This window comes from Salmo salar, chromosome 14 (assembly GCF_965601325.2).
Source record: "Salmo salar chromosome 14, fSalSal1, whole genome shotgun sequence".
Classification (NCBI taxonomy): Eukaryota; Metazoa; Chordata; class Actinopteri; order Salmoniformes; family Salmonidae; genus Salmo; species Salmo salar.
In genome coordinates this window covers 36,689,784-36,714,552 of record NC_138304.1, presented here as the reverse complement: position 1 = coordinate 36,714,552, position 24,769 = coordinate 36,689,784, and the positions used below count along the sequence as shown (strand labels likewise).

Sequence of the window (24,769 nt, the reverse complement as noted above, 5' to 3'; positions counted from 1 at the left end):
GTGTTTTAGGGAGCGTTTGACTGTGATGAGGGGTGGTTGTTTGGTCGCAGACCCATTACGGATGCAGGCAATGAGGCAGTGATCGCTGAGATCTTGATTGAAAACAGCAGAGGTGTATTTGGAGGGCGAGTTAGTTAGGATGATATCTATGAGAGTGCCCGTGTTTACGGATTTGGGGTTGTACCTGGTAGGTTCATTGATAAATTGATCATTTGTGTGACAGAGAGAATCGTTTTTGTGTCATTTAGAGGGGAAATGAGTGCATTTTAGCATTTAAGTCACTTTTCAAAAGTTGCTAAAAGTTCCAAATACATTTTTAAAAGTAGCTACATTTGTTGTTAGGTGCTGTTTGAAAAAAAAGTTGCCAGGGTAGTCTGAAAAGTTGCAAAATCTAGCAACAAAATTGCTAAATTGGCATCACTGGTTTTAGTACTAATTCTAAGTAGGATGTTACATGGGGGTCTGAAGTTGGCTACGTCATCAGCCTTGAGGTTCCACAAAAAGAAAGGAGTGGAGGAGGGGCAATGAATCGGGGGCGGGCCGCAGGGTGCTACTGTTGAGGGGGGGAAATGAGGAACGTGAGAAAATACCTGAATGAATATTTTGGGACATCTAAGGAGTTTTTCAGTGTGGATAGGTATAGAGAACAATGTTTGGACATCATTGACCATTGAAGTACAGGGGAAGACAAAATAAATAGGCGCTAGAGTCTCATGTTTCCGAAACAATAAGTCTGTTATCGCTCGAGACCGCAGTTGCAGGGAAGTTTAGAGAGGACCCCTGATCGGGCCTATTGTTATTTTCACCCTGGACACGTATCTACGGTATCTAACCAGATATCGGACGGTTCGTAGGGCTGAGTCCCGAGTCCCCAACAATTTGGGAGGAAGTAGCCTACCCCCATCGCGACGGCATGGAAACTAGACTCGGAGAGGATACATGGGTTCCAGCTTCGTGAGAATTTTCGCCGAAGGTTGGTGTTTATTTCAATGTGCATGATCCATCATCCATCCAGGGTTTTCCCTTTCGAAAAGAGCGTAAAAAGATTCGCCGACTGGAAATGTCAGTCTCGCCCCATTGTTTGCCCTAGCCCTCATAATGGACGATGCTGATGTTGCATACAACTGGCATTTATAACTTGTTTTTCGTAGTTGAATCTTCGATTAACATATTTTGTTTGCTAGTTTATTGCTCATGTAGTAACAGGTTATTGTTTCATTCAGTCCTTTGTGGTTTTGATGTTTAATTATTAATAGACCTTCATGTTGGTCCCTGTTCCAAACAGGCTGGGCACGAAATGAGGTTGATGCATGCCACTATGTTACACTGTAGCAAGTTATATTCGTATCTGATTCAGCTGGTGGTTAAAGTAAATGTTTGTAACATTGTTACAACATTGTAGCAAGGATTGTCCCCATTGTAACAAGATTGTAACGTTGTTAAAAGGACTGTAGCTATGCATTTAATAAATGTATCCTACAGTCTAGAGATTAAAGTGAAACAGTATGTATGTAGACTACTGCAGCAGCTCAAATGCTGGTGCTTGTTTTACTTTCCGATCAAAGTAAACTACAAAAACTGTGCAGCAAATAGCGTTTGACCGGTTACCGAAAGGTCGCTGGTTCGAATCTCCGAACCCACTAGGTGAAAATAATCTATGTCTCCTTCAGTAAAGCACTTAACCCTATTTGCTCCTGTAAGTCAGAGCGTCTGCTAAATTACTAAAATGTACACAATTACAATGTTTTCAGTTGAAAGTTATGTTAGGTTAAAGTTAACTGTTGTGTTATGCATAATGAAATCAAAATGGTCTTGTAAAATTATCAGAAGCTAATGAAAGTACAACAAATAACCAACTTTGCCACTGCAATCATCCAAAATATATAAACAAAATAACAGCTGGCTACAATATTATTATTTTGTTAATTTTATGCCTACCTTTATCATGTAGTAATTGGCCACTAGCTTTTTCTTGGGCTACTGTAGAGTTCCCAATGCCCAGGCTATTGTCCCAGCTGCCGTGGCTCTCAAAATAAACAGGCCAACAAGTCATAGGCCTATAGATGAGGCAAAGTCAATGGTGACAGAGGCAAGACTTGGGACAGTGGTAACCTCTAACCCATACATGGGCTTGAATATGGCTTATGGGCACAGCACAGTTTGTGTTTGGTAAATTGTCTTGCCCCTCTTGTATCAATCGTAACAAGACTGCACTGTCCAGTCCATAATTTATTGATTTGGCCACACCATGTCTTCCACATTGTATTCTACACACACCAGCTCCACTTCATATCACATGGGCAGATTGGGCACAAAGGTTGAGAGTGCACAGTTGTCTGTTTTCCAGTGGGTTTTCTGGTGTTTTTGCAGCTAGCAGTAGGTGGGTGGGGTTTGAAATGGTGTGTGTGTGGCCCTCTCTCATACACTCTCTCTATACCACCGGTGCTGGGCTTTGTACATTTATTTTCACAGTTGCCATTTTTTCCTTCATATTACTCTGACATGAAGTAACATACCGCTTTGACACTGATCATTACTCTGACATGAAGTAACATACCGCTTTGACACTATGATAATTGTTTGTTTGGACTTTGCCACTCCCTCAAACAGTTGGTGAAAGTTTGGATTTGATTTAATAAAAATGGTTTTGAAGGGTCTCTGTGTGGGCATGTAGTTAGGGGTATATCACCTCCCCTGCTTATATTCACCAAGCGCCATTAAAAGATGAAGCTTTGTGGGAGAGGAAGGAGATGGTGGTGTCATTTGTCAGGCATGTGTGCTGTTATGGTAGTCTAGGTAATGGTGTAGAGTCATGTGAAGAGATAGATGTACTCATAGAAGGCAAGGCATCTGTGATACTCACTATGAGGCAACGAGACGTGCATAATAGTTTATACACTGTCAGGAAAGCCCTGCCGTTGGCTTGTCTGACTGGATCATCATCTTTTTTAAATAAAGGTTAAATATAAAATGTATATTTTAAGAGACTAAGGTTTAATGGGACTAGCTATTAAAATAAATAAATAGGGGCCTCCCGAGTGGTGCAGCTGTCTAAGGCACTGCATCGCAGTTCTTGAGGCGTCACTATAGACCCGTGTTAGATCCTGGGCTGTGTCACAACCGGCCTCGACTGATGAGTCCGATAGGGTGTCACACAATTGGCCCAGCATCGTCCGGGTTAGGGGAGGGTTTGTCTGGGGGGGGCTTTACTTGGCTCATCGCGCTCTAGCGACTCCTTGTGGCGGGCCGGGCGCCTGCGTGCAGCTGGCTTCCAGGTTTAGTGGGCGGGTGTTAAGACCACGGTTTGGTGAGTCATGTTTCAGAGGTCACATGACTCGACCTTCGCCTCTCCCGAACCCCTTGGAGAGTTGCAGCGTTGAGACAAGATTGAAATTGGGAGGAAAAAAATATATATATTGTGTGTGTATATATCTATATATAATATGACTACAGGGCCAGATTATGCTGCTAAAAGTGAATTCGGTTGATTTGGTACTGGGCTTGCTTGTGTATGGATTTTATACAAGCACAGGCAGGTGAATCTGACAGCCTTCTATGTTTGTTTAGATTGCTACGGTATGGTTGGCCTCAGAGCTGAGTATTTAAAGAGTTGGGCCATTTAATTTTTTTTTTTTAAATATTGTTGTAATTCTAGACATTCAGTTATAGCATTATTTAAATATTCCACATGTTATGTTAATAAGACGCTAACATGGCTGACACAGAATGTTGGAGTGCCATGTTAATGCATCATAATGCAGAAACCTCAATGGCCCAACTCTCTAATTACATGGCTCTGGTTAGCCTTTATGACATGATGATGTGGTTGAGTGAGGTTGGCGTTAGTCACGTGAGGAGTCACCACCACCCGCACAGTTAATTAACTGGGTCACAAGACACACAGGGTTGAATAGGGAAAGGAAACTCTATCTAGGTCTATACATCTCTCCAGCAGACCACACCTTGATGGATCAGGTGTTCATCATATCCCCAGTATCAAGCAGACAGCCTGGTCTGTCCTTGGGGTATCAAGTCCAGATCATGGGAATACTAACAGCAAGCTGGGATGAGCATGTCTTCTCCCTGCTCCTCACTATCTAGCATAGCCTACCTTGTCTCGAATTTCAGGAGTATGCCTATACATTAAGCATACATTTTCCCCCACATCCTTTACACAGCACCTCCACCGAGACTGATTAATAGATTGTGTTTCTTTTCAGCATTCGATGGGAGCTGAAGTTCAGCACATGCTCTGGGGCTCATATGTTTTTATAGGTGTGTACAAAGGCTGAGTTTATTAGCATAAACATTGGGGCACTCTACTAAGACAAGGCTTATGTCAACTTGTGCAAGCAGACACATACATACTTTTACATTTTTTTATGGAAGGAGGGTACTTGAGAATATAATGGTATTTTGGTAGTGTTTAATTTAATGCCTTGCAAGGCTATGACTGACTGTCGCCCCACATGTGACAAATCAAGCTCTCCAATTAACATCAAGATCTCCAATTAACTTGGTGAGCCCATACAATTAACATAGTGCCCATATCAATTAAGCATGTGACAAGACAGTCACACAAACACTTGTATTTATGGGGCATTTTCCTCAGGGTATGAGAGGGTGGTGTAAGGTCAGGTTCCCATGGAAACTGTCAACCTCAAATCCCCTCCAGCTGAACACCCTCTTTCATTACCATGGCAGCGGAGAGGCCCTGTTACCCAGGGGACCAAGGGAGACTAAGAGGGAATGTGAGATGGGGAAAGAGGGAGAGGTCAAATAAGTTTGTGAAAACACAGTAATCCAATGTGGCTGCCATTGTATCAGATCTGTAGGCTTTCCAGGACCTCATCTCACTGCAGTCTTATGGCCTGTAGAACTACGCTCACGTGAAGATCAACCTTGAGATCTGAAAGCTTATCTTTACCTCTAGAGCTAACATATTTTAGCTCAATTGGCAAACGTTGTCTTGAGTTGCGCAGACAGTCGGGGTCAAATACCAAGAAACAGGTTGGTTTTAAACACCACAGCTTAGGGATAGGAGTTTGTTTTTGTCACTAATTCTAACCCTTCTCTCCTCTATTTCAGGACCTGTCCACTTCAACACCCGCCTCCTATACTCCCAACCATCATATTTTTTTACCCTCCCTGTCTAGTCTAGCTTTTCTTCTCCTTCCCTCCTTTCTCTAGTCCATCGTTTCCCTGATTCCCTCTATCTGGTGGGCTCTTCTACCTCTCCCTGTCCTCCGGCCTCCAAAATAGATTCCTTCAGGAGTAAGGTTGACCTGCTGAAGCTGCCTCTGGCCCTGTCCACCAAGTCCATCTCTGAGCGCAAGAGCCAGCTGGGCGGAGCCAGGGAACAAGCCACGGGGGGAGGAGGGGCCCGCAAACCCTGCCCACCGACCCGCGACATGGACAACGAGTCACAGTACTCGGGCTACTCTTACAAGTCGTCCCACTCCCGCAGCTCCCGCAAGCACAGGTACCAGAAGGGTGGTCACAAATGCCCCAAAAACACACAAGCGTGCACGCACACTGTAAACACAGAGATCAAAGGCATGTGTGTAATACACATCGATCCATTAGTCAATGGGCACATTGATGAGCAACCACACGCACGGATCACACATGTACCCCCAGGCTTCGGTCACACAATGACATGGGCTTAACACGCTGACATAACTGTGTGGTTGTCCTGTTTCTGTGCTCCAGGGATCGGAGGGACAGGCATCGCTCCAAGAGCAGAGACGGCAGCAGCCGTGGAGACAAGTCTGTGACCGTCCATGCCCCTGGGGAGCCACTGCTAGATGCAGAATCCACCCGCGGAGATGACCGGGTCAGAATCACAACCTCCTCCAACAACTCTACATCTCATAATCTTTATCTCATAATAGGGCCAGAGGTTTTCCTGACCATGTGACCTAACCAGGAAAAACTCAGATCAGGTTATGTGGTCAGAAAAACCTCAGGGCCCCAGTCATCTTCCCTACCCATCCAAATCTCAACATCTCTATCCTCTCATATCTCTTTAAAGCCCCCTTTCCAATCTCTCCTCTATGTTTACACTATCTCCTGTCTCTGTTCCTCTCTGTAGGATGACAACTGGGGTGAGACCACCACTGTGGTCACAGGCACATCAGAACACAGCGTTTCCAACGAGGACCTGACGCGCGTCTCCAAGGAGCTGGAGGAATCGTCTCCCCTGGAATGCAAGCGCTTCCTGGGGCCTGTGCTGGGTGGCTGCCTGGGCCTGTTCGCCCTGTTCACCCCCCTGGCCTTCCTGGTCCTCCCCCAGCTGCTGTGGCGTGAGGCCCTGGAGCCCTGCGGCACGCCCTGCGAGGGTCTATACGTCTCTCTGGCCTTCAAGCTCCTGGTGCTCCTCATCTCCTCCTGGGCACTGTTCCTGCGCCCTCCGCGCGCCACCCTGCCCCGCTTCTTCGTCTTCCGCTGCCTGCTCATGGTGCTGGTGTTCCTGTTCGTGGCGTCCTACTGGCTGTTCTATGGCGTGCGTGTGCTGGAGCCCCGGGAAAGGGACTATAGAGGCATCGTGGAGTATGCGGCGTCGCTGGTGGACGCGCTGCTCTTTATCCAGTACCTGGCCCTGGTGCTACTGGAGGTCAGACAACTGCAGCCTGCCTTCTGCCTCAAGGTGGTGCGCACCACAGACGGGGCTAGCCGCTTCTACAATGTGGGACACCTCAGGTCAGTATGTGTGTGACTGTAGTGTGTCATAGGATGAGGATGATCATTACTAACACAATGATAAAGATCATAATGACGATGGATCTTACCATTTAAAAAAAAATATATATATATATTTCACCTTTATTTAACCAGGTAGGCTAGTTGAGAACAAGTTCTCATTTGCAACTGCGACCTGGCCAAGATAAAGCAAAGCAGTGTGACACATACAACAACACAGAGTTACACATGGAATAGACAAAACATACAGTCAATAATACAGTAGAACAAAAGAAAACAAAAAGTCTATATACAGTGAGTGCAAATGAGGTAAGTTAAGGCAATAAATAGGCCATGGTGGCGAAGTAATTACAATATAGCAATTAAACATTGGAATGGTAGCTGTGCAGAAGATGAATGGGCAAGTAGAGATACTGGGGTGCAAAGGAGCAAGATAAATAAATACAGTATGGGGATGAGGTAGGTAGGTAGATGGGCTGTTTACAGATGGGCTATGTACAGGTGCAGTGATCTGTGAGCTGCTCTGACAGTTGGTGCTTAAAGCTAGTGAGGGAGATATGAGTCTCCAGCTTCAGAGATTTTTGCAGTTCGTTCCAGTCATTGGCAGCAGAGAACTGGAAGGAAAGGCGACCAAAGGAGGAATTGGCTTTGGGGGTGACCAGTGAGATATACCTGCTGGAGCGCGTGCTGCTATGGTGACCAGTGAGCTGAGATAAGGCAGAGCTTTACCTAGCAGAGACTTGTAGATAACCAGTGGGTTTGGCGACGAATATGAAGCAAGGGACAACCAACGAGAGCGTACAGGTCGCAATGGTGGGTCGTGTATAGGGCTTTGGTGACAAAACGGATGGCGCTGTGATAGACTGCATCCAGTTTGTTGAGTAGAGTGTTGGAGGCTATTTTATAGATGACATCACCGAAGTCGAGGATCGGTAGGATGGTCAGTTTTATGAGGGTATGTTTGGCAGCATGAGTGAAGGATGCTTTGTTGTGATATAGGAAGCCGATTCTAGATTTAATTTTGGATTGGAGATGCTTAATGTGAGTCTGGAAGGAGAGTTTACAGTCTAACCAGACACCCAGGTATTTATAGCTGTCCACGTATTCTAAGTCAGAACCGTCCAGAGTAGTGATGCTGGACGGGCGAGCAGGTGCGGGCAGTGATCGATTGAATAGCATGCATTTAGTTTTACTTGCGTTTAAGAGCAGTTGGAGGCCACGGAAGGAGAGTTGTATTTACATTTTAGTCATTTAGCAGACGCTCTTATCCAGAGTGACTTACAGTAGTGAATGCATACATTTCATACATTTTTTCTCCGTACTGGGAATTGAACCCACAACCCTGGCGTTGCAAACACCATGTTCTACCAACTGAGCCACACGGGCATTGAAGCTCGTCTGGAGGTTAGTTAACACAGTGTCCAAAGAGGGGCCAGAAGTATACAGAATGGTGTCGTCTGCGTAGAGGTGGATCAGAGAATCACCAGCAGCAAGAGCAACATTATTGATGTATACAGAGAAGAGAGTCGGCCCGACAATTGAACCCTGTGGCACACCCATAGAGACTGCCAGAGGTCCGGACAACAGGCCCTCCGATTTGACACACTGAACTCTATCAGAGAAGTACACTGCTCAAAAAAATAAAGGGAACACTAAAATAACACATCCTAGATCTGAATGAATGAAATAATCTTATTAAATACTTTTTTCTTTACATAGTTGAATGTGCTGACAACAAAATCACACAAAAATAATCAATGGAAATCCAATTTATCAACCCATGGAGGTCTGGATTTGGAGTCACACTCAAAATTAAAGTGGAAAACCACACTACAGGCTGATCCAACTTTGATGTAATGTCCTTAAAACAAGTCAAAATGAGGCTCAGTAGTGTGTGTGGCCTCCACGTGCCTGTATGACCTCCCTACAACGCCTGGGCATGTTCCTGATGAGGTGGCGGATGGTCTCCTGAGGGATCTCCTCCCAGACCTGGACTAAAGCATCCGCCAACTCCTGGACAGTCTGTGGTGCAACGTGGCGTTGGTGGATGGAGTGAGACATGATGTCCCAGATGTGCTCAATTGGATTCAGGTCTGGGGAACGGGCGGGCCAGTCCATAGCATCAATGCCTTCCTCTTGCAGGAACTGATGACACACTCCAGCCACATGAGGTCTAGCATTGTCTTGCATTAGGAGGAACCCAGGGCCAACCGCACCAGCATATGGTCTCACAAGGGGTCTGAGGATCTCATCTCGGTACCTAATGGCAGTCAGGCTACCTCTGGCGAGCACATGGAGGGCTGTGCGGCCCCCCAAAGAAATGCCACCCCACACCATGACTGACCCACCGCCAAACCGGTCATGCTGGAGGATGTTGCAGGCAGCAGAACGTTCTCCACGGCGTCTCCAGACTCTGTCACGTCTGTCACGTGCTCAGTGTGAACCTGCTTTCATCTGTGAAGAGCACAGGGTGCCAGTGGCGAATTTGCCAATCTTGGTGTTCTCTGGCAAATGCCAAACGTCCTGCACGGTGTTGGGCTGTAAGCACAACCCCCACCTGTGGACGTCGGGCCCTCATACCACCCTCATGGAGTCTGTTTCTGACTGTTTGAGCAGACACATGCACATTTGTGGCCTACTGGAGGTCATTTTGCAGGGCTCTGGCAGTGCTCCTCCTGCTCCTCCTTGCACAAAGGCGGAGGTAGCGGTCCTTCTGCTGGGTTGTTGCCCTCCTACGGCCTCCTCCACGTCTCCTGATGTACTGGCCTGTCTCCTGGTAGCACCCTCCATGCTCTGGACACTACGCTGACAGACACAGCAAACCTTCTTGCCACAGCTCGCATTGATGTGCAATCCTGGATGAGCTGCACTACCTGAGCCACTTGTGTGGGTTGTAGACTCCGTCTCATGCTACCACTAGAGTGAAAGCACCGCCAGCATTCAAAAGTGACCAAAACATCAGCCAGGAAGCATAGGAACTGAGAAGTGGTCCCCACCTGCAGAACCACTCCTTTATTGGGGGTGTCTTGCTAATTGCCTATAATTTCCACCTGTTGTCTATTCCATTTGCACAACAACATGTGAAATTTATTGTCAATCAGTGTTGCTTCCTAAGTGGACAGTTTGATTTAACAAAAGTGTGATTGACTTGGAGTTACATTGTGTTGTTTAAGTGTTCCCTTTATTTTTTTGAGCAGTATAGTTGGGAAACCGGGCGAAGCAATCATTTGAGAAACCAAGGCTGTCGAGTCTGCCAATAAGAATGTGGTGATTGACAGAGTCGAAAGCCTTGGCCAGGTTGATGAATACGGCTGCACAGTAATGTCTCTTATCGATGACGGTTATGATGTCGTTTAGGACCTTGAGCGTGGCTGAGGTGCACCCATGACCAGCTCTGAAACCAGATTGCATAGCGGAGAAGGTACGGTGGGATTCGAAATGGTCCGTAATCTCTTTGTTAACTTGGCTTTCGAAGACCTTAGAAAGACAGGGTAGGATAGATATAGGTCTGTAGCAGTTTGGGTCTAGAGTGTCACCCGCAGAAGTGTTTTAGGGAGCGTTTGACAGTGATGAGGGGTGGTCGTTTGGTCGCAGACCCATTACGGATGCAGGCAATGAGGCAGTGATTGCTGAGATCTTGATTGAAAACAGCAGAGGTGTATTTGGAGGGCGAGTTAGTTAGGATGACATCTATTAGGGTGCCCGTGTTTATGGATTTGGGGTTGTACCTGGTAGGTTCATTGATAATTTGTGTGAGATTGAGGGCATCAAGCTTAGATTGTAGGATGGCCGGGGTGTTAAAACCTCTCTGGGATATGTTGGACGCTAGCGTCCCACCTCGACAACAGCCAGTGAAATTGCAGGGCGCCAAATTCAAAACAGAAATCTCATAATTAAAATTCCTCAAACATACAAGTATTATGTACCATTTTAAAGATTAACTTCTTGTTAATCCAGCCACAGTGTCTGATTTCAAAAAGGCTTTACGGCGAAAGCATACCATACGATTATGTTAGGTCAGCACCTAGTCACAAAGAAATATACAGCCATTTTCCAGCCAAAGAGAGGAGTCACAAAAAGCAGAAATAGAGATAAAATGTATCACTAACCTTTGATTATCTTCATCAGATGGCACTCATAGGACTTCATGTTACACAATACATGTATGTTTTGTTCGATCAAATCAAATCAAATTTCGATAAAGTTCATATTTATATCCAAAAATCTCAGTTTACATTGGCGCGTTATGTTCAGTAATGTTTTGCCTACAAAACATCCGGTGATTTTGCAGAGAGCCACAGAAATACTCATCATAAACTTTGATGAAAGATACAAATGTTATGCATAGGATTATAGATAAACTTCTCCTTAACCTGTTAGGGCTAGGGGGCAGTATTGACACGGCCGGATAAAAAACGTACCCGATTTAATCTGGTTACTACTCCTGCCCAGTAACTAGAATATGCATATAATTATTGGCTTTGGATAGAAAACACCCTAAAGTTTCTAAAACTGTTTGAATGGTGTCTGTGAGTATAACAGAACTCATATGGCAGGCAAAAACCTGAGAGGATTCTGAACAGGAAGTGGCCTGTCTGACAAGTTGTTGTTCATCTTGGCTCTTTTTATTGAAGACTGGGGATCTTTGCTGTAACGTGACACTTCCTACGGCTCCCATAGGCTCTCAGAGCCCGGGAAAAAGCTGAATGATATCGAGGCAGCCCCAGGCTGAAAAACATTATCGCGTTTGGATAGTGGCCGATCAGAGTACTCTGAGACTCAGGCTCGTGCACGAGGGCACGAGATGTTTTTATTTTCTCTCTCTTTGTACGTATACACGCTTTCCCGGTCGGAATATTATCGCTTTTTTACGAGAAAAATTGCATAAAAATTGGTTTTAAACAGCGGTTGACATGCTTCGAAGTACGGTAATGGAATATTTCGACATTTTTTGTCACGAAATGCGCCATGCTCGTCACCCTTATTTACCCTTTCGGATAGTGTCTTGAACGCACGAACAAAACGCCGCTATTTGGATATAACAATGGATTATTTGGGACCAAACCAACATTTGTTATTGAAGTAGAAGTCCTGGGAGTGCATTCTGACGAAGAACAGCAAAGGTAATAACATTTTTCTTATAGTAAATCTGACTTTGGTGAGTGCTAAACTTGCTGGGTGTCTAAATAGCTAGCCCTGTGATGCCGGGCTATCTACTGAGAATATTGCAAAATGTGCTTTCACTGAAAAGCTATTTTAAAATCGGACATAGCGAGTGCATAGAGGAGTTCTGTATCTATAATTCTTAAAAGAATTTTTATGTTTTTTGTGAACGTTTATCGTGAGTAATTTAGTAAATTCACCGGCAGTGTTCGGTGGGAATGCTAGTCACATGCTAATGTAAAAAGCTGGTTTTTGATATAAATATGAACTTGATTGAACAAAACATGCATGTATTGTATAACATAATGTCCTAGGGTTGTCATCTGATGAAGATCATCAAAGGTTAGTGCTGCATTTAGCTGTGGTTTGGGTTTATGTGACATATGCTAGCTTGAAAAATGGGTGTCTGATTATTTCTGGCTGGGTAGTCTGCTGACATAATCTAATGTTTTGCTTTCATTGTAAAGCCTTTTTGAAATCGGACAGTGTGGTTAGATTAACGAGAGTCTTGTCTTTAAAATGGTGTAAATTAGTCATATGTTTGAAAAATTGAAGTTTTTGCGTTTTTGAGGTATTTGAATAACGCGCCACGTGATTACACTGGCTGTTGAGTAGGTGGGCGTCCCACCTAGCCCAGAGAGGTTAATGCAACCGCTGTGTCAGATTTCAAAAAAACTTTACGGTGAAAGCACACCATGCGATAATCTGAGTACAGCGCTCAGCCACCAAAACAAGCCATACAGATACCCGCCATGTTGTGGAGTCAACAAAAGTCAGAAATAGTGTTATAAATATTCACTTACCTTTGATGATCTTCATCGGAATGCACTCCCAGGAATCCCAGTTCCACAATAAATGTTTGTTTTGTTCGATAAAGTTAATCTTTATGTCCAAATACCTCCTTTTTGTTCGCGCGTTTAGTTCACTATTCCAAATGCACAAGGCACTAGGTTCAGACGAAAAGTCAAAAAAGTTCCATTACAGTTTGTAGAAACATGTCAAACAATGTATAGAATCAATCTTTAGGATGTTTTTATCATAAATCTTCAATAATATTCCAACCGGACAATTCCTTTGCCTTTAGAAATGAAAGGGAACGGAGCTCGTGCTCACGGCCGTGAGCGTCACTAAACTAAAGGCTTTCACCTGGGCCATCTGCTTAGAGTGCTCTTTTTCGCTTTCCTTTCACAGTTGAAGCCTGAAACAACTTCTAAAGACTTGACATCTAGTGTGTAGCCTTAGGAAGTGCAATCTGACCAAATTTATACTGTATATTGGATAGGCAATTACTTGAAAAACTACAAACCTCCGATTTCCCACTTCCTGGTTGGATTTTTCTCAGGTTTTTGCCTGCCATATGAGTTCTGTAACACTCACAGACATCATTCAAACAGTTTTAGAAAGTTGAGTGTTTTCTATCCAAATCTACTAATAATATGCATATCTTAGCTTCTGGGCTTGAGTAGCAGGCAGTTTACTCTGGGCACGCTTTTCATCTGAATGTGAAAATACTGCCCCCCCAGCCCAAAGAGGTTAAACATGTCCCAGTTTAGGTCACCTAGTAGCACGAGCTCAGAAGATAGATGGGGGGGCAAGCAATTCACATATGGTATCGAGGGCACAGCTGGGAGCAGAGGGAGGTCTATAGCAAGCGGCAACAGTGACAAACTTTCTGGAAGATGAATTTTTTGAAGTAGAAGCTCGAATTGTTTGGGTACAGACTTGGAAAGCCTGCAGAGTTCTATATTACTGTCTTTGCAGTAGATTGCAACACTGCCCCCTTTGGCAGTGAGTAAAACAAATTTAGGGAGTAGGCTTCTAATGTTAACATGCATGAAACCAAGGCTTTTACGGTTACAGAAGTCAACAAATGAGAGCACCTGGGGAGTGGGAGTTGAGCTAGGCACAGCAGGACCTGGACTAACCTCCACATCACCAGAGGAGAAGTAGGATAAGGGTACGGCTAAAGGCTATACGAACTGGCCGTCTAGCACGTTTGGAACAGAGAGTAAAAGGAGCAGGTTTCTGGGCACGATAGGAATCCGGGGATATCGGAAATTAAAAAAACAAATCATAATAGGTCCGTTATGCTCTGGTTTGAGTCACGTTGTTCGAACTGGCGAGAGCTTTCCGAGCTAAAGGTTAGCTGATGACCGCTAGCAATGGTTTGCTGACTGATAGCTGGTAGGTAGTTAGCTGGCTAGCTTCAGTTGAGGGATTCCAGATCCGAAGTAAATAGAAATACTTGGTGTCTGTGTGTTCCAGTGTCCAGAGGGCAGCAGTGTGGGTGCTGGATCAGTACTACAGGGACTTCCCTGTCTACAACCCTGCCCTGCTCAACCTGCCCAAGTCTATCCTCTCCAAGAAGATGTCTGGATTCAAAGTCTACTCTCTGGATGGTAAATAGCATTATAGACTACTTACTTTCTCTACCTCATCCCTCTATCCATCCATTCATCCACCAACTAACCAACCCTTACCTCACTCCATTCATCCATCCATCCACTGACTGATGTATATGTTTTGATCCACAGAGAACAGCACCAATAACACCAACAGTCAGTCCCGGGCCATGATTGCTGCTGCAGCCCGCAGGAGAGACAACTCTCACAGTGAGTATTACTACGAGGAGGCCGAGCTGGACCGCAGGTGCCGCAAGCGGAAGGCCAGGTAAGACGGACAACATCCTGTTTTCTATACATTTGTATAATATACTTTTAAGTGATTACAGGGGGACAAACCCTGTTAATGTCCCTATTCTGTTTGTGTTCAGTGAATTTTGTTATGTACGTTGCTAGAGAATGACCAGTCCCTTTCATAGTGCATTTCAGGCACAGTAATGATGACTGATGACACTATCCATTAAGCTCTCCTGTATCATGATTTAAAAAAAAAGATATATAATAATAAAATATTTAACCTTTATTTAACTAGGCAATCCCTTAAGAACTAATTATTATTTACAATGACGGCCTACCCCGGCCAAACTCGGATGACACTGGGCCAATTGTGCGCCGCCCTATGGGACTCCCAATCACGGGCGGATGTGATGCAGCCTGGATTCGAACCAGGGACTGCAGTGCCTTAGACCGCTGCGCCACTCGGGAGCATGATGATGGTGATCATAATGATGATTGTTGCGTTGTCCAGGCTGGTAGTGGCAGTGGAAGAGGCCTTCACCCACATCAAGCGTCTCCAGGATGATGACCCCGCAGCATCGTCCCCCAAACACCCCCGTGAGGTGATGGACCCCCGGGAGGCGGCTCAGGCTATCTTCGCCCCCATGGCCCGAGCCATGCAGAAGTACCTGAGGACCACGCGCCAGCAGCCCTACCACAGCATGGAGAGCATCCTCACACACCTGCAGTTCTGTATCACTCACAACATGACCCCCAAGGTGAGAAACAACGTATCACGTTCACTTGTCTATAATGTATAACCTGCAAAGAGAAGGGATACATTGGGTCACTTCCTGGGTATAATGTTACAATAGCTTTTGGGATAAATATCCTGCATTTGATCAGATCTACAATTCAAACAATCAGTTGTGCTTAACTACTCATCTACTCTGTACCCATTCACAGTTCTTCCTGTGTAAGGTTGATTTTGAAAGGCTGTATTTTTGTCTTTTCAGGCTTTCCTGGAGCGTTACCTCAGCCCAGGCCCTACCTTGCAGTACCAGCGTGAGAATGGCAGGGGGCGCCATTGGACTCTAGTGAGCGAGGAGCCGGTGACCTCTGCCCTGCGTCAGGGTCTGGTCTTCTCCCTGCGCCGCCTTGACTTCTCCCTGGTCGTCACGGTGCAGCCCCTCCCCTTCCTGCGTATTGGTGAGGAGTTTATCGACCCCAAGAGCCACAAGTTTGTGATGAGGCTACAGTCGGAGACCTCTGTGTAGAGGGGGTCAGTGGAGGCCCCTCATCCTACTGGGATACGCAGGGTGCTAGATCATGTAATCTCCTATTGAACCATTGTCATGGATGTTAACAGAATGTGATGAAGCTGCAATCTTCCATAGAAAGAAGATGGATGCCTTGACCATGTCTTTATGATACACTGTAAAATTCCCTTGTTTTTCCAAAGGGAGCATTGGCCTACATTTATTCTGATGAATAACAGCAATTTTTGCTACTTTGACTGCAACCACTGATCACTGTGTAGTAAACTCATCACATAAAGATCACTATCTGACTGCTAGAGGGTCATGGCTAGAATGGATCCAGCTTTTGTCAAATTAACATCAAAAGTTGCATTTAGCTAACCCTTTTCTTTACCTAATTATCTTAACCTGGTACGTTAATTCTCCTAACCTGCTACGAAAAGTCAACCTAACGTTAATTTGACAAAAGCTGACCCCGTTAGAGTGGGTGTGTCATGTCTTACGAAAGGACCAATCAGAGTACAACTCTCAAAGGTGGCAGGCAGCCTGACGGTTAAAAGCGTTGGGCCAGTAACCAAAAGGTTGCTGGTTCGAATCCTGAGCCGACCAGCTGGGAAATCTGTCGGTGTGCCCTTGAGCAAGGCACTTTACCATAATTGCTCCTGTAAGTCACTCTGGATAAGAGTGTCTGCTAAATGACAAAAATGTAAGTCAGCTGACTGCAAAGTTGGTAAACTGCTTCTACTCATTGCCAGTGTGTTGTGCTTGAAGTGATGGTTAGGCCTGTTTTATATAGGGTGTGACTTTTTTTTTATTACTGAATGTATACGTATTGAATTAAGGTTTTTCTTGTTGTCTGTAGGCCAACTGTCTCCATCTGTTTAGGAAGGAACTACATTCCTGAGCTTGTTGTATCTGAGACTGTATGTTGTAAGGAGTCATATATTCCGTGTATATGTGGCTCACATTTCAATTTACGCTTGCCTTTTTACACACGTTATCATGATTTTGGTAACATTGAATGAGGAAATCTGAGAATCCCTGCCTTGGGACAGCTTTCTCATACAGACTGTCCTGAATAACCTGTAGTTCAATTAAGCTTTTTTGAATGGACTCCTCTTGTCTTTACCCTGTGTCCACTGTCCTCCATCCATCTTCTTCTGCCCTGGAACATGTGATTGTATCCTCACTGCAAGACCTCTGCAGTTGTAGCAAATCACCAGATTGTGCCACATATTAAAACAAGCACAGTATGATTGCGGCATCCAACAGCCTTACCCATGTGTGAACTACGAAACGCTGTCCGGTCATCTCTGGCAAAGAACCACTTCTCTGACCACTACACTTCTCGGTTCTAACCAAGACATACTGTAACTGGCAGCCTGGTGTTGAGACTTGAACTGCTCCAAACTGTTGTCGACCTTTTTTTGGACAACTGAGCCACTATGACTGCCAGTCATTTTAATTCAAGCAGAAATGCCCTTCATTTCTGTGAGAACCAATGAAACAAAGTGCAGAACTAGTTGACGTAACTGATGAGAACATCTGGATGACAGAACGCAAATGATTGTTCCCGTTTTTTATGGATTCTAGAATTTAGGGTTTAGGTACATTTTATATGATGAGCTTGTTTGTTTCTTTTTTTTAAGATGCCTAAGTTATAATGCAATTCAATAAAAATGAAACATTTACTTTTGGAAAAGAGGACAGCTTGTACACGTGTACATTTGACTTGTATTGTTTATTTTATTAATAATAGTAGCTTGTATAGTGTGCTAGATGTTTTTGACATTATTAAACCATTTTCCTGTGCACCTGTTCTCACTCCTTTTTCTCTCACACACACTGAGTTGTGATTGTGTGAAGACCTGTCTGTCATTTTCCTAGCCTCGTATTACCAGACTGATTACTGCTGAAATATGTGTAGTGAAACAGAATGTAATCTTGGGAGAGTTCCAGATGGTTGTAAGAGGTTATCATTATCCTGCCCTGTTAGCAAAAAGAGTACGGTAAGCCTACTGATTAGAAGATGATTAAAGACTTAATGGAATATGTGAGGTCTTTAAACAAGAAGCAATCTACAGTATATCTAATCCCTGATCTCAGAGCGCTTTCATAATTCAGAGAAGGATAAAAATAATTCAGATTGAGTTTAAACTTCCCTTTTTTACCTAAAACATTTTTTTTCCTGATCAGTTCCATTGTCTTTTTTTGTGTGCATAATACCCCATTATTCAATTCAATATAGCTCTTAAGCTAAAGCTACTTCAAACTGCACATTGGCAGTTTGAAGTGACTCATCCAATTTTTGGGCATATCTGATTCGAATCTGTTCTTTTTCCTGCGGTCTGAACAGTCAAAAAAAGCACATGGAATAGGACATTTCAAGACACAAATCTGATACAGTTTCAACTGTTCTGCCTGCGGCTATGGAACCTTGACCTGTTCACCGGATGTGCTACCTTGTCCCGGACCTGCTGTTTTCGACTCTACCGCACCTGCTGTCTTGAACTCTGAATGCTCGGCTATGAAAAGCCATCTGACATTTACTCCTGAGGTGCTGACCAACCACTGTAATTATTATTATTTGACCCTGCTGGTCATCTATGAACATTTGAACATCTTGGCCATGTTCATGTTCAGTTATAATCTCCACCCGGTACAGCCAGAAGAGGACTGGCCACTCCTCAGAGCCTGGTTCCTCTATAGGTTTCTTCCTAGGTTCCTGCCTTTCTAGGGACTTTTTCCTAGCCACCATGCTTCTACATCTGCATTGCTTGCTGTTTGGGGTTTTAGGCTGGGTTTCTGTATAGCACTTTGTGACATCGGCTGAGGGCTTTATAAATAAATTTGATTGATACCTGGCCATGCGACTTGTGTCTGAACGGTCAAATCTGATCTATTTGCCCTCAAGTGATTTTTTTAATGTTATTTGGCATATCTTGTTGCTTGCTAGCTACTTTGTTGACAAGAACATGTGGTAGGTAACTAGATAATTGTTTACAAAGTAGTGAATGTGCTAGAAAGCAAAAAAGCTACCTAGCTAGTTGACTGCTGTGGCTAGACAAACTCATTTAGAAAGTTGGATCATATCCTTTGAGGCTTTAAAAGGGTTCTTACACTATGATTTTGAACATTCAAATCAACTGAGAAACGTCCATGGCAGGCATTGTTGTCACCTTAGCTTGCTACATAACTTATGTGTGATAGGAAGCAGGAGCACCACCACCAATCAGCCTACATCAATGGGCACACGCCTGTCATTACTACGACAAATAGCGTAGCCATGTCAGCGAATGACTGCTGTCTGAACATGCACAAATCCGATTTGGTTACTTGTAACTTGTTGTTTGGACAGTCAATATTCCTAAACGAATTTGAAAAACAAAACTGATTTGAGCATTAAGGCCTGAAGTGTGAACAATGCTTTAGTGAAAACATGCAACACCATGTGAACACCCTGAAAAGTAACTTCTTATTTAGCCATGTGTATGTATATCATACTAAGTTGAAGTTTATGTTTCTGACCACCATATTATTTAATATTTACATCACAACTTTAAAAAAAGTTATTCACACCAACAAGTAGCCTTACACAGTATCCATTCTTTTGAATTACAATATGGCACATAATGAGGTATCCAGGCACAGTGTAATAATGTATGCATCATAAATGTGTATATGTTTGTGTTTCCATCTTCTCTTCTCACTGAAGTTAACAAGTACTATATATCTGTGGGTGGGAAGGGGACAAGCATGTGGTTTTAGCATATAAAAACGGACACCAGTATGAGCCCATAACTTCCTGCTAGAGCTCTCTGCACTTTCTGTTCAGAGGTGTCAGAAACCCACAGACAGCCATTGAAATAACACGAAGTACTCCAACTCTCCATCTACTCTCTTTAACCTTTCATTTTGTGCCTGCTACGAAGATGTTTCGGGGATCTCTGATCTTGGTCGCTCTACTCTTGAACTTCAGCTTTGCAGGTGAGAATCCTGTTTTATTTTACATTATGATGTTCAGCACTTTTTTATTCCATCATGGACAGGGATATTTATACTATATATATATATATATATATATATATAACACACACACACACACACATAGAGGGACATGTATACTCAGTGTACTGTGATAATTACTCCTGATCCTCAACTTAATGGCCTAGTAACACAGTACTCTATGCAATAGATGATTTATCTTTATATTTAACTACAATGTTCTAAACACTAATGTGTATTACATGTATAATTCATTATTTGCAGTATTACAACATGAACAGATACAAATAGTAGGCTTGTGGTTGAGAAAACATTGTTTTACATGATGATGGGATAGTGATGATGATGATGATGCAGTGTGATCCCATAATGTGTGCAGAGGCTCAAGTGCCAGACGGTAAACTCTGTTATATCCTGGATGGGATTCTCGTGATCTATGGCGTCATTCTCACCATCTTGTACTGCAGACTGAGGGTAAGGAATTATAAACGCTCTATAACACATTATAAATCATTCCACCATCCACAAAACATATGATACATCAGGGTATGCAGTGCACACATATCTCCATGACCATATTAACAATATTCATACTGTAAAATGCTATTTATATTTCAATAATAATAGCACATTCAAAACATCAATAAGAATATAAATGCCTCACCAATTGAAGACCAGCTCCCACATAAATAGAATATGTTTCACATTCACACAGCTGTTTAATTAAAATTATATTTATCATGTTCCTCAGATACATCCCATCTACATAAACAATGGCGGATCTCCACAGGGCACTGGCGGGTATCCACAGGTACAATAAAAATGTGTGTGCATATGTAAGAGGGAGAGAAAGAAAGAGCGAGAGAGAAAGTAAATGTGTATTGGGCATGTATAATTTACACAATACCCTCAATAACCACTATTCAACTCTAGCTTTCTTTACAAACCCCAAAATATATGTATACATCTGAATGTTGATCAAATTCAGCTGGCGAAATGCTTCCTCCTGGTTGTTCAACAAATTAGCTATGTAAGAGGAATATGTCATATGCTGTCTTACCATGTCCCCTCGAAGTCCACAGTTCTGCTTTTCGTCCCCCTCCTTCAGCAACTGTGATAATTTCCTGTTAACAAGAACTGACCACCAACCCTGCCACTTATAAACACAGTTTCCATTACAGTCAGACTAAAATGCAACACTATATCCTGTTACACAGAAATACCCGGGTAGACAGATTACTTAGAAAGAAAATCAAAATACAGTGGAAGCAAAGAGTAGTGAAGCTTTAAACGGTCGCATCATCACCCTCTGTGTCTAGTCTTCTACACCAATTCCTTTCTTTGCCCGATTAAAAAAAGTAGAGAAGGAGAACATGAGAAAGACGGAAGGAGAAATGAGGAATGATGTTCTTTTGTTAAATGTTCTTCTGATAAAATAAATTGTGTGTTTGTGTGTGTGTGTGTGTGTGTGTGTGTGTGTGTGTGTGTGTGTGTGTGCGCATGTGCATGTGTGCCTTCAGCAGATAACAACGCAGATAACAGCTCTCGTAATTTCCATTTTACAGAAAGGAGAGGGACTTTACGCAGTAAGATCATTTTTCTTATTCTTATTATGACTTACAGTATATCATAAATGACAAAGAATATTGCAGTTTTAAGGATTTCAAGTTGTTTTCAAGTCCCTCATTGTTCTTCCTCTCACAGGGTTTGACCCATAAAGGTCAGGACACCTATGAGACCATCAAGGTGCAGAAGAAAGCGATGCTGGTGTGATAGAGGAAGAAGACAGTAGTGTGAGTGGTGGTAAACAACAAACCACAACCCCGTCTTACATGGCATTTAAATTAGTTTTGATCTATATGACTGCTTGCTTTCCAAATCTTAGGTTAGGTTGGGCCGGTAGTGTTGGTGGCTGTTGACTGCGGGCCCGAGATGGGAAGTGTTTAAGATGCATTTTGGTTATTCTGTAAAGCAGCCCTTTCACTTTGTATAATTGACTATCAATTAACTTGTCATTTAAAGATTAAATGATTCAGAAACTAACTTAAATCAGGGTCAGTTTTCTTTTTTGATTACAGCTTCATTGACATGAATGTATTCTGTCCATGCTTAAACTGATATTATAAAACCATATGAGTGTTACTACTGTGTTACATATGAGTGTTACTACTACATTCTACTGTGTCACCGTGGGAAGAACCCAACAAAGGCTCAACAACTGACTGCACAGAGTCCGATGGACTGACCGACTGACTGACCAACTGCATGTGAGATTATTTTATCTGTCAAAGCCAGGTATCCTTGCTTGAGATCAAGAAAGACCACTAGATGGTATTCACAGATCCATAGTTACTGATCACAATATTTGTTTTTATGCGTGTAGATATGGTTGTTCTTGTTTGATAGAGCCATTGGACGTCTTTCAGCAATGTTCCTATCTACACCAAAGAATGGAGCCGGAGGAAATGGCTGCCGTTTTACAGACTCCAAACCAATTGTACTATAGTGTGTGTTTTTTCGCGTTATTTGAAATTATTTTGTACATAATGTTTCAGCCACTGTCTCTTATGACCAAAAATAGCTTCTGGATATCAGGACAGCGATTACTCACCTCGTACTGGACAAAGATTTTTTTCTTTAACGAGTCGGACGTGAAGGATTTACTTCAGACACCCGACAAGGCCCAAATCCCCGTCATTTGCATGAGAAAGAGACAGAGGGGTGTAGGTCAGGGGTAAGGGTGCCTTGTAAGGATCCGACGGCGAGTGGGTAATCTGCCATCAGTCCTATTAGCCAACGTACAATCATTGAATAACAAAATAAACGAGCTACGATCATGAATATTCTACCAACGGGACATTAAAAACTGTAATATCTTATGTTTCACCAAGTTGTGGCTGAACGAAGACACGGATAACATACAGCTGGTGGGGTTTACGCTGCATTTGCAAGACAGAACAGCTGGCTCCGATAAGACAAGGGTGTCTATTTGTAAATAACTGCTGATGCACGAAATCTAATATTAACTTATTAAGGAAGTCTTGAGGTTTTGCTCACCTGAGGTAGAGTATCTCATGATAAGCTGTAGACCACACTATTTACCAAGAGAGTTTTGAACTATATTTTTCTGAGCTGTCTACCTACCACCACAAACCGATGATGGCACTAAGACCGCACTCAATGAGCTGTATAAGGCAATAAGCAAACAGGAAAACGCTCATCCAGATGCGGCGCTCCTAGTGGCCGGGGACTTTAACGCAGGGAAACTTAAATCCGTTTTACCTGATTTCTATCAGCACGTTAAATGTGCAACCAGAGGGGAAAAAACTCTAGACCACCTTTACTCCACACACAGAGACAAGTATAAAGCTCTCCCTCGCCCTCCATTTGGCTAATCTGACCATAATTCTATCCTCCTGATTCCCGCTTACAAGCAAAAACTAAAGCAGGAAGCACCAGTGACTCGGTCAATAAAGAAGTGGTCAGATGACGCAGATGCTAAGCTACAGGACTGTTTTGCTAGCACAGACAGGAATATGTTCCGGGATTCATCCGATGGCATTGAGGAGTACACCACATCAGTTACTGGCTTCATCAATAAGTGCATCGATGACATCATCCCCACAGTGGCCGTACGTACATAACCCAACCAGAAGCCATGGACTACAGGCAACATCCGCACTGAGCTAAAAGGTAGAGCTGCCGCTTTCAAGGACCGGGACTCTAACCCAGACGCTTATAAGAAATCCCGCTTTGCCCTCTGACGAACCATCAAACAGGCAAAGCATCAATACAGGACTATAATTGAATCGTACTACATCAGGTCCGACGCTCATCGGATGTGGTAGGGCTTGAAAACTATTACAGACTACAAAGGGAAGCACAGCCGTGAGCTGCTCAGTGACACGAGCCTACCAGACAAGCTAAAATACTTCTACGCTTGCTTCGTGGGAAGCAACACTGAAGCATGCATGAGATCATCAGCTGTTCCTGACGACTGTGTGATCACGCACTGTGTAGCCGATGTGAGTAAGACCTTTAAACAGGTCGGATTAACAGGACGTGTACTCCGAGCATGCGCTGACCAACTGGCAAGTGTCTTCATTGACATTTTCAACCTGTCCCTGACTGAGTCTGTAATACCAACATGTTTCAAGCAGAACACCATAGTCCCTGTGCCCAAGAACACTACAGTAACCTGCCTAAATGACTACGACCAGTAGCACTCACGTCTGTAGCCATGAAGTGCTTTGAAAGGCTGGTCATGGCTCACATCAACACCATTATCCCAGAAACCCTAGACCCACTCCAATTTGCATACCACCCCAACAGATCCACAGATGATGCAATTTCTATTGCACTCCACACTACCCTTTCCCACCTGGACAAAAGGAACACCTACGTGAGAATGCTATTCATTGACTACAGCTCAGCGTTCAACACCATAGTGCCCTCAAAACTCATCACTAAGCTAAGGACCCTGGGACTAAACACCTCACTCTGCAACTGGATCCTGGACTTCCTGACGGGCCGACCCCAGGTGGTAAGGGTAGGTAACAACACATCTGCCACGCTGATCCTCAACACAGGGGCCCCTCAGGGGTGCGTGCTCAGTCCCTTTCTGTATTCCCTGTTCACCCATGACTGCATGGCCAGTTATGACTCCAACACAATCATTAAGTTTGCAGATGACAACAGTGGTAGGCCTGATCACTGACAACGATGAGAGCCTTTAGGGAGGAGGTCAGAGACCTGGCCGTGTGGTGCCAGGATAACAACCTCTTCCTCAATGTGATCAAGACAAAGGAGATAATTGTGGACTACAGGAAAAGGAGGACGAGCAGGTCCCTATCCTCATCGATGGGGCTGTAGTGGAGCAGGTTGAGAGCTTCAAGTTCCTTTGTGTCCACATCACCAACAAACTATCATGGTCTATCAAACTATCAAACTATCATGGTCCAAACACACCAAGACAGTCGTGAAGAGGGCACGACAAAACCTATTCCCCCTCAAGAGAGTGAA

General features: G+C 43.8%; 2 protein-coding genes across 5 annotated transcripts; both read left to right on the top strand.

Annotated features, from left to right (window-relative positions):
• The first annotated feature begins 530 nt into the window (after positions 1–530).
• Positions 531–17,554, top strand: LOC106569379 (vang-like protein 2). Of its 2 annotated transcripts, none has more exons than XM_014140697.3 (8): positions 531–973; positions 5,157–5,482; positions 5,713–5,836; positions 6,095–6,702; positions 14,131–14,264; positions 14,400–14,535; positions 15,016–15,262; positions 15,500–17,554. In XM_014140697.3, the coding sequence occupies exons 2-8, from the start codon at positions 5,412–5,414 to the stop codon at positions 15,758–15,760; spliced, it is 1,581 nt and encodes a 526-aa protein (XP_013996172.1). In that variant the 5' UTR covers positions 531–973; positions 5,157–5,411; the 3' UTR covers positions 15,761–17,554. The 2 variants fall into 2 exon arrangements, with proteins under 2 accessions (XP_013996172.1, XP_013996169.1); XM_014140694.3 differs by having other exon boundaries at positions 5,089–5,482.
• Positions 17,555–19,542: 1,988 nt separating this feature from the next.
• Positions 19,543–21,796, top strand: fcer1gl (Fc receptor, IgE, high affinity I, gamma polypeptide like). 3 transcript variants are annotated; one of them, XM_014140769.3, is made up of 5 exons: positions 19,543–19,729; positions 20,127–20,221; positions 20,499–20,558; positions 21,268–21,333; positions 21,452–21,796. In XM_014140769.3, exons 1-5 carry the CDS (start codon positions 19,675–19,677, stop codon positions 21,518–21,520), a joined length of 345 nt encoding a protein of 114 aa, XP_013996244.1. In that variant the 5' UTR covers positions 19,543–19,674; the 3' UTR covers positions 21,521–21,796. The 3 variants fall into 3 exon arrangements, with proteins under 3 accessions (XP_013996244.1, XP_013996246.1, XP_013996245.1); XM_014140771.3 differs by having other exon boundaries at positions 19,558–19,729; positions 21,313–21,333; XM_014140770.3 differs by having other exon boundaries at positions 19,558–19,729; positions 21,271–21,333.
• The last annotated feature ends 2,973 nt before the right edge of the window (positions 21,797–24,769 follow it).